At 24.4% G+C, this 12158-nt stretch overlaps 1 protein-coding gene across 1 annotated transcript; it reads left to right on the top strand.

Annotated features, from left to right (window-relative positions):
• Positions 1–229: 229 nt before the first annotated feature.
• LOC129302674 (F-box/kelch-repeat protein At3g23880-like) lies at positions 230–1450 on the top strand. Its single transcript, XM_054941578.1, has one exon. It carries the CDS (start codon positions 230–232, stop codon positions 1448–1450), a length of 1221 nt encoding a protein of 406 aa, XP_054797553.1.
• The last annotated feature ends 10708 nt before the right edge of the window (positions 1451–12158 follow it).

The raw sequence follows: 12158 nt of genomic DNA on the forward strand, positions 1-12158 counted from the left end.
GATTGTAAAATTTGCTGGTTTATTTATTTATTTATTTATTTATTTTGTTTGATCATTTCCTTTGTTTCTTTTCAAGTGTTGTTCATAAAATTTGCATATCAGATCTGCTGTAGTAAAAAGCATGTACTAAAAATGCAGACTCTTCATGTGTGTGATGCAGCTGAAAATTGAAAAGGTGCGAGGTACTTAAACTCCAAGCACTGTCTTCTTTGATTTGATACCTTCCTGAATGGAGCGAACTATAAAGCCGCTGATAATGGAAGGAGATCACAACAATGCCTTTCTTCCAGATGATATCATGATTAACATTCTCAAAAGACTTCCAGTGAAATCCCTAATCCGATTTCAATGTGTATGCAAACATTGGAGAAATCTTCTCAAGACACCATCATTCATAGCAGATCATCTCCATCATTCTGGTCATCAAAACCCTTCACTTCTCTTCCAATGGCATCAATCCAAATCCTCTAATTACCAATTGAGTTTGCTGGATCGCAACATGCAACTACTTGAAGTTCATAATGCACCTTTGATTGATTACTTCTCAGATGTTCACATATTTGGGTCCAGCAATGGCTTGCTTTGTCTTCTCTTAATAGATGATGATAGTTCTTACCGGTCCATTCTATTGTGGAATCCAGCAACAAGAGAGGCCAGACATGTGCCCATAACTATGAGTGATTTCCAAGGTGTCTGCGATATAGGATTCGGGTACAGTCCAATTGTTGATGATTACAAGATCGTGATAATTTATTCGCGAAGGGACGGGGCACCTTTTAAAGTGAATCAAGTGGAAGTGTATTCATTAAGCACAAAGTCATGGAAAGAAATAGAATTTGGAGTCTTGGAAGGTGTATCTGTGAGTACTGAAACTGTTACAGCTAATGGATCTATGTTTTGGTTTGGGTTCAATGTAGATGAAGATGATGACGAAGATATATATGAATTTGATGATTATGGTTCGATAGTTTCATTTGACATAGCAAATGAAGTGTTTACATTGATACCAATGCCGGATATAGGGTTTTGTCGAGAAGAGATTCTTACTGTGTATGAGAATAAACTTGCTGTACTTTGCAACAAAAGTACAAGATCATTTGATTGGGTTGAAATGTGGGTGTTGACTGAGTCTGCAAGTGATGAATCTGGAGAAAGATGGAGATGGATTGACAAATATTATAGCAATGACTTTGTAGGCTTGTCATGCGTATATCCAATGATTGTTTGGGTGAATCAAATTGTCTGTGAACCTCAACCTCCATTCGAATCTGATGAAGACGAGATTAATGGTGAAGCGAAAGTTGTTCTTTATTTGTCCCATGCCATTACTAATGAATTTAAGAAGATTTCTATCCGCAGGTATGGTGCTGGACATACGATCTACAATTATGTGGAAAGTCTTGTATCAATTGGTAATGTGAAGATCGAAGAAATTGATCCGAAATTTTAGTTAATTTGCTAATTTGCCTTATGTAAAAACTTGGGTTTATAGTTGTTAATATTTCTTGCCAGGATGTCATCCAGAATGATAAATATAGGTATGCCTTTACTCTTCAATGGTCATGGATTCTCTCTAATATTTTTGTATCCTCTCCACTACTTCTCATACCTATCATTGCATGAAATTTATACTGCTCACATTTAATATTTTATTGAGTAAATTTCTCATTCTTTACGATAGTTTTGGGTCTAAGTAAGAGTTTTGTAAATATTTATTTAACATTTTTTAATAATTTATATAATTGAATATTGTAATAATAGTTTTGTAAAATATAAATCAAAACCGTTCTCTTTTGATAACATGCCAATAGGGATGGGAAATGAAGAGCAAAAGAAATGGGAAATAATTTTCAAGTTGTTCAAAGTGCATCTGAGAAAGGAGATTTTGTTTTTCATAGCAAGGAAAAAGAAAGCAGTTTATGACCAAAAAAAAAAAAAACAAGAAGAGTGGTTGTGTTATTTGGAACTGCAATGTTGCTCTGTTGAGTGAAAATCTTACCTTTTGTAAGGTGCTTTGTATGCATTGTTCCTTCTACAATGGATGTATGTTGTTGTTATTGTATGGGTGTGTCAAAAGATTAAGTCATACATTGCTCATATGAAAAGAATTCCAAGAGTATAAGCACAAAAGAACAAAAATAGGCTAGTAGATGGGCTAAGAGAAGAGAAAGAGGAAGAAGACTTGCGCACATGAAAGTGGATTAATGCTAGCCAACTCAGTTAAAAACTAGCAATCCCCCTACACATAATGTACGTAAATATGGTGTCGAGCACTTTTTGTGAAGATATTTTTTTCAAAAATAAAATATATTTATTTAAAAAGAGCTTCCCAACAAGTTCTTGATTTCTAGAATCTTAATCATTGGATATTTTTTAAACATTGAATTTATTTCCTTTAAGCATGCTTATTGGAAAACATTTATCTTTATTTCGAATTGTGATTATCATATTTTATTAAATGCTACTTGGTGTCTTCTCAACACTTAGAAACGCGAACCTTAATGGTGTTTAACGTTTATTTTACCGGTGGATTAATGGTGCCAACAATGTTGTGTCTAATCCTTGCCTATAAATAGCTGTACGTGAGCATGAACAAGGCTGTAATGTCCAAGATATTAACTTATTTTTTCCGTCCCTATTTATAAGGTATTTTTAACTTAATCCCGTCTACCAATAAAGATTTGTTATTTATTTATATCCACATAAAAATACAATAATTTTTTAATTTTATCCTTAATAATATCATAATTAATATCATGATAGTGGTAGGAAAAACATGCAATTAATAATCTATTTCATTTTCTAAGACAAGGGTAAAATTATCTAGTTACTCAAAAATATTATTGTCACCCATTATATTTAAAAACAAAATAAGCTTTTAAAAAATATTTTTTATATAGAGATGGAGGGAGTACATTTAACCATAACTGTGATAATGCCAATCAACTAGTCTAAGAAAAGCACCAAAAAAAGATAGAATCAATCTTAATTATTTGAAAATTTTAAAAATAAATTTTTAAAAAAATTTAAGCAAATAGGATCCTAAAATAACTTAAGTTTGAAAACAAGTAATTAAGGCTCTTCAAAAACCACTTTAAATCATCATAGTACAATTTGTTATGGAAGCATAGAAATAACAAATATAAGTATAAGTATATTTATGTCCAAATAACACATAAATTTAAATTTTATTTTTAAATAACAAATTTTAAAATAGAAATTGTTATTTAAATTTTAATTTATGTGGGAATACAACCTACATGATAGCAAATTATAAAATAATTTTTATGAAAATAAAATAAGTTGTTCACATTGTCAACATGCATGAGGTAGCAAATCAGTTATATACTTTGGAGTTAATTATATGACGTTAAGGAATTTATGTTCCATTGCAAACCTTCTAAACTTCTTTTAACCGTTGTCTTTTTTGTTGTGTGCATACATATAATTGATCAATAATACTATAATATCAATTATGCTATTTGCTTAATTAAAATCATTATTTTATATATACATAATTTTTATTTATTTTTACTTTAGCTATATTTGTGATTTATAAATATTACTATCACACAAGTTACAGTATATAGTTATTATAATACATGTTTCATTTTTCCTAGTAACGTATGAGTCAATAAGTTTTTAAATAAAAAAAATTATTATCTAGATTTTAATTTATATAAAACAACAAATTAGGAGTACACTGAAATAAATTATTTTTTTATGTTCATACTTCTATTTTGTTTTTCCTGTCAAATATTAAATTATCTCCTACGAAAATAAATCTACTTAAAATTTAAATAACAATTTATTCTAATTTAAAATTTATTAATTTTTAAATATTAATTATAACAATATAAATAACAAAAGTGTATTGATAAAATAGAATAGAACTTTGTACACGCCTGGATCGAGCCTGGGTTCTCTCTTATTGGCCTTTTCTATCCTTACAATGTAGGGGTGGGACCCACTAAGGAGCTGGGATTGTGAGGGTAGGAAGGGCAAGGATAGAGACTCGGCTTCTCTCCAGCCTCCTCTGCCTCTCTTTTAAGACAGAAAAATTTGGACTGTTTAGATTTAATTTGAAGGATTTAAATTTAATAATTTTATTTTTATTTTTTATTTATATTTTTAAATTAAAAAATGTATAAAAATTTTAAAAATTTTTTAATAAATATACTAATCAATTTGAAAGTTTATATTTAATATAGATACTTTAGATTTAATATAAAAAATTTAAATTAATTTTTTAGATATATTTTGGACAGTGTAAATATATTCTAAATAGAACAATAAATTTATTAAAATAATTTAAGATTAATTTTCCCGGGCAGTCTAGATTTTTCTTTGCCTCAAAGGAAAAGCAGAGGAGGCTTCTCTCAAAAGAGAGAAGCCGACTCTACTATATATACACTGTTCAGAATATATTTAAAAAGTTAATTTAAATTTTTTATATTAAATTTAAAGCATTTATATTAAATATGAACATTCAGATTGATTAGTCTATTTATTAAAAAAATTTTAAAATTTTTTATACATTTTTAATTTAAAAATATAAATAAAAAATAAAAATAAAATTATTAAATTTAAATTGTTTAAATTAAATATGGATCGTCCAGATTTTTTTCTGCCTTAAATGAGAGGCAGATTCCCAAGGATAGTCCTCCACCAAGAGAGAAGCTTAGTCCTGCCTGGATTTGAGTACATTTCCGTCCTAATTGGAAATAAGAAAATGGAACCAGTCACCTTGAGAATTCTTTGAGGGGAAGAGTAAAAGCCAAACAAGAAAAAAAGAGTAGAAGCCTTTTCCCCCACTTTTTGTGGTTGTTTTTTAAATAAAATATAATCAACTCTCTTTCATTTTGTTAAAAGTATAAACACCTTTCTTCTATTTTAAAATATATTTTTAATTCAATTTTTAGCATTATTAAAAATATTTCGTTAAATATTCTAAAATTTTTATTTTTTATTTGTAATGATATTAAAAAATTAAAATTATTAATTTACCTTTAAAATCAACTCTCTTTCTCATTAAAATAACTTTAAATAATTGAATATGGTAATAAATTATATTGAATTATTTACCTCTTATTATATTTTTATTAATTTTTGGCATACATATTTGAAATATTATTTTTTCCATCTTGTGTACTTAATTTTTTAAATTACTAAATAAAAAAGTTTACATAACTAAAAATTGTAAATATAGATACAAACATATGTATGTACGTAATATTTTTTCGGGTAACTTGAGTGATGTTTAGACAACATCATATTTAAAGAGGGTATTTTAATCTAATGTATATAACTTAAAATATAATTAGCGTTTGGGTGCATGGAAATAAAATCTTAGACGTAGAAGAGAGATTTGGGTTTTGTAGCTCTATTAATTTTAGAAGATATTTATACAATTTTAAAAATAAAATATAGATGTTTATAACTAAAGTAAAATATATTTGGGTCAGTATATTTTACTCTTATTTTAATTAATATACTTCTCTTATTGGGAAGAAGTGAAACTTTAGTTAATTTCATTGAATTTAATCAATTCATTTAATATAAAGATATTAATAATGATTGAATATTTAATATTAAAGCAATTTTAAAGCATATTCTTTTTTCTGTACAAATTTATGTTAAAAAATTAAAGGACAATCTTGATTGATAATCATGATTCCAAATTAAGGAGATGTTAACATTTATTTTAGGAAGAATGACAAATAAATCTCATTATGATGGGCAAATGATAAAAGAAAATACCAGAAAATGTAATGATTACTTTGATATCCCTACGGACTTATGTGACACCAATATTTTTATTAGATTATTTTTTTGACTCTCAACAAAATAATATAACGCGTAGTTGTTAAAATGTAAATTGAAGTTATTAATAACGAAAGTAGAGTTATCAATATAGGACATATAATTGTTAATTTTGCTATGCGGTATATAATAAGTATGTTTCATATTTAATTAACAGCTTCAACTTAGTGATTAATAACTTTAATTTATATATTAATAATACAGATGGTCATCTTTTGTTTATAACTTAGCGATTAATAAGTTAGTGATCATTTTATATTAACTTAGTTATTAATAACTTCTATTTTAAAATAAATGTTTTAATAATTCAATTTTTAGCATTATTAAAAATATTTCGTTAAAATATTCTAACTGTTTAATTTTTATTTGTAATTATGTTAAAAATTAAAATTATTAATTTACCCTTATAAGATAATTGCATACTCTCTTTTCCCTTTAAAGAACTTTAAATAATTATGTAAGGAAATAAATTATATTGAATTATTTATCTCTTATTATATTTAATCTCTATTTTATTAATTTTTGGATTACTAAATAAATAAGTTTACATAATTAAAAATTTTAAATGTGCATACAAAAAATATGTGTGTGCAATAATTTTTTTTGGGTAACTTGAGTGACGTTTAGACAACATCCATATTTAAAAAAGGTATTTTAGTCTAACATGTATGACTTAATAGTTAATTAACATTTTGGGTGGATGTAAATGAAATCTAAAAAATAAAAGTAGAGTAGTTAATATGGGAAATATAATTCCTAATTTTGAGTTTCAATATATAATAAGGACGTTTCATATTTAAATTAACGACTGACTAACAACTTCAATTTATGTATTGATAGCACATGGTCATAACTTCATATTTTTTGGTCTAGTAGCATTTGAACATGTGCCCAAGTGACCGTCAAGCAATGAACTATAAAGACAAAAGTTATAAATACAGTTTAATCATCAAATAATAACTACTTTTTCTATATTAAAAACTTTAAATTTATTATTTATATTTTTAGTTTATATTTATTATTAATATTTTTTAATTTATATTTTAACAACTACACTTTTTATTATTTTTTAGAGAGTCAAATGTAATATTCTGATCTTTATATAATAAGTAAAGTGTGAAATTTAGATTTTTGTTAAGGATTTAAAAATTAAAAATTCATATTTTCTTGAAGTTTAGAATAAATAAATTTATATTCAAAGTTATTTAAAGTTAATCACATATTTAAGCATTAAAATTTAAAATCATACAAAAAATGTTTATTTTAATTATGATATAATTAATATATACAAATATATATAAAAAGAGAAAGTCAAACCACCGTAAGTGGTTGGAAATTTTTTCCCCCTTAGTTAAAATTTTTCTCTTAGGATGAAATTGCTCCCGTAGTTTGAAAAAAAAAATAAAAATAAGTAATAAATGATTGTGAGATCTATATTCTATTATAACACTCTTTCTTTTTTCACTTTTCCACAAAAGTTTCTTCCTCTATTTTTTCTTTCCATTTCAACTCGTGCACAGTGTTGTTCATTTTATTCAGGTAAGATTTTAATGTTTTAGATTATTTAGATGTGCAAAGTAACTTTCATATTTCAAGATCTCTTCATGAATATTTTTCATTCATTTAGAAATATCTAATAGTAATATTATTTTGATTTATAGAAAAAATTTAATTATAATTTTTCTATAGGATAGTTAATATTAAGTTATGATGATTCAAAAATAAATGTTGAGATTGCTAGAGATATAATAAATACTATATAATATTTCTTTGAGGTTGGAACTTAAATTTGAGAATTTTTGAGTTAAACTCTAAACCTATATGATTGAGTTTATGTTAGATATGAGATGTTGAGATATGCTTCTAATTATTAAATATTTATTTGAGTATAAATAAATATTTTTGAGGCGATGAAATGGTAAATGGAGGCTTGAGGGTAATTTTTAAATTTTTAGTTTATTTTTGGACAAATTTTTAGAAAATAAATTGATAAAAGTTTGATATTATGATTGATTTAAGACCTAGATATAGTCTATTGAGGTATGAGAATTGCAAAAAAGAATTTAAAAAATTAAATGAGGCACTAATTTTGAATTAATATAAAAATTAGGCCCAAACTTTCTAACTATTTAAATTTAAATTATTTATTAATTTAATAAAAAATAATATTTAGTATTATAAAATTAATATTATATATATATATATATATATTATGAAATGGCTGTGTAGATTATGTTATCTAAGAGAGTGGTGAAAGAGTTGTGGTACAAGCAAATGTGTTGTTTAAAATATAAAGTAACCATTATTAATATATGGTGGTGTCTGTCTGTGTGATTAATTGTGTGTTTGTTTTGTTATTTGAAAAATATTAATTTTTGTTGAGAAATAATATATATGTATATTTTTGTTTGAAAATAATTGCCAAATGGGTTGGATTTATATTATAAATATTTTGTGAATATTGGCACTACTGAAAATATGAAATAAATTGTCTGGTTAATATAAAAATGTGCCAAATGATTTTTATTCTGCTACCATAAATGCATGACTAGTCAAAATATATTAAAAAAAATATTTGGTAGGAGTTTTTGTTTAGTTGAGTTAACATGTGGTAAGCCTTCATTGAAATCAATGTGTAGCTTGTAGCTTGGTACAACTCACCTTTGATCAAGTGACTTAGCATCCAAACATGGTACAAGGAGGGATATAAGGTGTAGTTATGTTAATTGAATAATTGTTTAGATTGTTATTTTATTTACCCACTTAGCAATCGCATAATTAACTGTCTCATGTACATTATTACATATTAATATTTAGTTATTGAGACTTTTAAATCTCATTCCCTGTGGTTATTAATTTTTTAGGAGCGAATCCGACTAAAGAAGTATCTAAGGCATTATTTGATGTATGAGAGACTGTTTTCTAATTCAGCCTCTTTATTTTCATTAATGATGTATATTATGTCAACTTAGAAAGAAGATATATATATATATATATATATTGAGCATGTAGACTCTATTTATTGTTGTACTTTAGATGTCAAGAGAATTCTGTCTATCACTCATGATTTTAGGTATTTGTGAAGTAAAAATTCAATTAAGTATACCCCTATATGTTAGTTTTTAGTTGTAACCAATATTTGAAAAAAGTATAATTTGGGGCCCAAGTCGAGTATCCATAGCAAAAGTATAATTTGTGAAATGTCACTCTATCAACCATGGCTTTAAAATTATAATAGTGGTGTACACTTAAAATATTTCATGATTGCTTTTCTTAATTATTATGGTAAAGTAAATTTATTATATTTGAATCTTTGTACCATGATATACCTTTTTTATTATGACAGACTATTTATGAAATATTTTTATAATTATTTTTCTACCATGGTAAGAGTTTAAAATTATTAAAATAGTTTATCAAACTATTAGTTTGTGAAAAATAAGTATTAAAATTTAGGGTGTTACATCAAAAATGTAATTTAAAAAAAAATAAATTAAGATAAGTCTCTAAATACTTTAAAATAATTATCTCATTTCATTATATTCTTTTATCATTTGTCAATTTCGGTTAGATTTGTTTATCATTGTCTTTTTTATTTTAGTAAAATAAACAAATTTTTTTTTATGAAGAGTCAATTTTATTAAAAAAGATTAAAAGAAAATATACATAAGTATTAAGGAAAAGACACACGTGGAGGGATCCACATGTTTTCCTTAATCATGTTCAGCTGAAAGCAGAACAACTTAATGGAAATAAAGTGATTAAAGAGGGAGAAGATGTCTTCAAATAACAACGAAGAGAAAAACTCTGATCTCCTGAATCTGAAGAAAAATTCGACCAACATGATATTTGGATGCTCTGGTCGGCTATTCCATTGTCATACATGAATTTGCAAATCCAGAAAAGGACTCGCCTAAGACAATTATCTGCAAAACTCTCATCCGGTGAGATCTGATTCAGAGGTTTGTCTTCCATCCAAGAAAAAACTGTTATGTATTGTTTCTTCAAAAAGAAAAGAATACGAATGTCTGATTTGTGTTTATGCTTTTTCTTAGAACAAAGCAGGTTCCACCCATTAGCAATCTTCATTTGAAGAGGTAGATCTATTGAATCTGGAGGGAAGAAGACAAATTCAGGCCTTGAATCTTGATTACAAACATCACAGAGATAACATAATTTGTGATCAAATAATATTTAATATTTCTAAATGAAAGGTTTGCATCCCAGATTATTCATTTTCCTCCACAAGGTTCTAGGGCAGGGGTGGTAGGGGTGCTCATCATAGAGCATCATCAAATAAAATTTTAATAATCTTTATAATTAATTTTTTATATAATATTTTAGTTTAATATATATTATTAAAAACATATGAATTTTTAATAAAAATTATTTTATTACAATTTACCAAACTTTTATTAATCATTAATAATAATAATTAATAAATATCATAACAGAAGCTAAATTAAGAGAGGTGGTGCTTCTAGATCATGGAAACGCCACCTCTCTCTCTCTCTCTCTCTCTCTCTCTCTCTCTTTGCATTTTAATTTTATCATATTGAAAAATTATTATGTTACAATTTAATTAATTAGTATGTGTGATTAATATATATGATTATTTAATAAAAAATTATAGAGAGGTGGCAGCTTCAAGAAATGTCCCATCACTAATTTTTATTAATTAAATATTACATTAATAAATTAAAGAGTTATTATTATTATTTAAATTTTATTATTAATTAATGTTTTTAATTAATTAATTGTAAAGATTAGATAATTATTACTCCCTCCGTTAAAAAATATAAGGCATTTTTTAAAGAGTTGGATGTTAAAAAATATAAGGTATTTTTAGTCTTTTCGAAGTGTAATTATTATTTTTTTAAAAAAAGAGTTCTTATTGATGAATGACTTTATATTTGTTGTAGGATGTTTAAAAAAATAAATATGAAAAGATAATGTTAGTTTGAAAATAAGTAACTACTTTATTGAGAGGTGAAATTCAGTTAGAAATACCTTATATTTTTTGACGAGGAGAGTATGATGTTGTTTATTTAATTATTAATTATCATTTTATTATATATTTAATTATTTTAATATAATTTAATAAATATAATTTTTTTAATATAAAGAAGAAAGGTGGCTTTTTCAAGTATTGAAAATCGAGACATAAACTTTAACATTAATATACCTTGGAAAAGTCACAGTTGGAAACAAATGAATTAATGTACTTTTTTAAATTTTTATAATAACTACTCCTTCCATTTAAAAATGTAAGATATTTTTAATTAAATCTTACTTTTTAATAAAATAGTTACCTACTTGCAAACTAACATTATATTTTTATATTTATCTCTATTAAATACCTTATAATAAATATAAAGTCACTATTAATATGAGTACTTTTGAAAAAAAAGGCAATTATTACACCTCAAAAAATTAAAAATTTCTTATATTTTTTAACATCCAACTCTTTAAAAAATATTTTACATTTTTTAATAGAGGAAGGACACTTTATTTTCCTCCCCATTCTATTTTTCTTTATTTTATTTATGAGTTATGTAAACTATTGATTTTTCACACATATACTTAAACCAAAACTTGAGAAGTTACCACCATTTGATAAAAGAAACTTACTATTTTTTCATTGCTTTAAACGAAAATAAATTATATTATGTTAATTATCTAATCCTATGAAACTAATTAATTACAAAAATTAATTAATTAAATTATATTTAAATTATTATTTATGTAATGTAATAATTAATACTGGTTGAATATATTTTAATTATTTAGTATATTTAATAAAAATACCTAAATATATAAATAGACACTTTTATTAAAATCTATCCATAAGTTACATTATTATGAATTATTTATATTATAAAAATTTATTAAATATTTTTAAGGCTAATTATTTATTATAATTAATAAATATAGCTAGATATATTAATTCATAAATAAAATAATATTTAACATAAAATACTGTATTATTTTCAAATTAAAATATATATTAAAAATATTAATAATTAATTATAATAAACTAAATTAAAAACAATAATTTAATTAATAAACAGAAAGGTGACGTTTCCATACAATGGAAATGCCACCTATATTTTTGTAATTATTAAAAAATAATATATAAGTATATATATTATTTAAAAATTAAAATTAATTAATAATTAAAACATAATTATGTATTAAAAACTAAAAATAATTAAATAAAATATAACAAAATAAGTATTTAAATTTGTATTAGTAGATCCTGTATATTATTTACTAATAATAATTATTAGCAAATAATGTGTATATATATTAATTACTAATAATTTTTAAATTGG

This window comes from Prosopis cineraria, unplaced genomic scaffold, assembly GCF_029017545.1.
Source record: "Prosopis cineraria cultivar Desert tree isolate PC_DT_omini unplaced genomic scaffold, ASM2901754v1 PC2, whole genome shotgun sequence".
Taxonomy (NCBI): Eukaryota; Viridiplantae; Streptophyta; class Magnoliopsida; order Fabales; family Fabaceae; genus Prosopis; species Prosopis cineraria.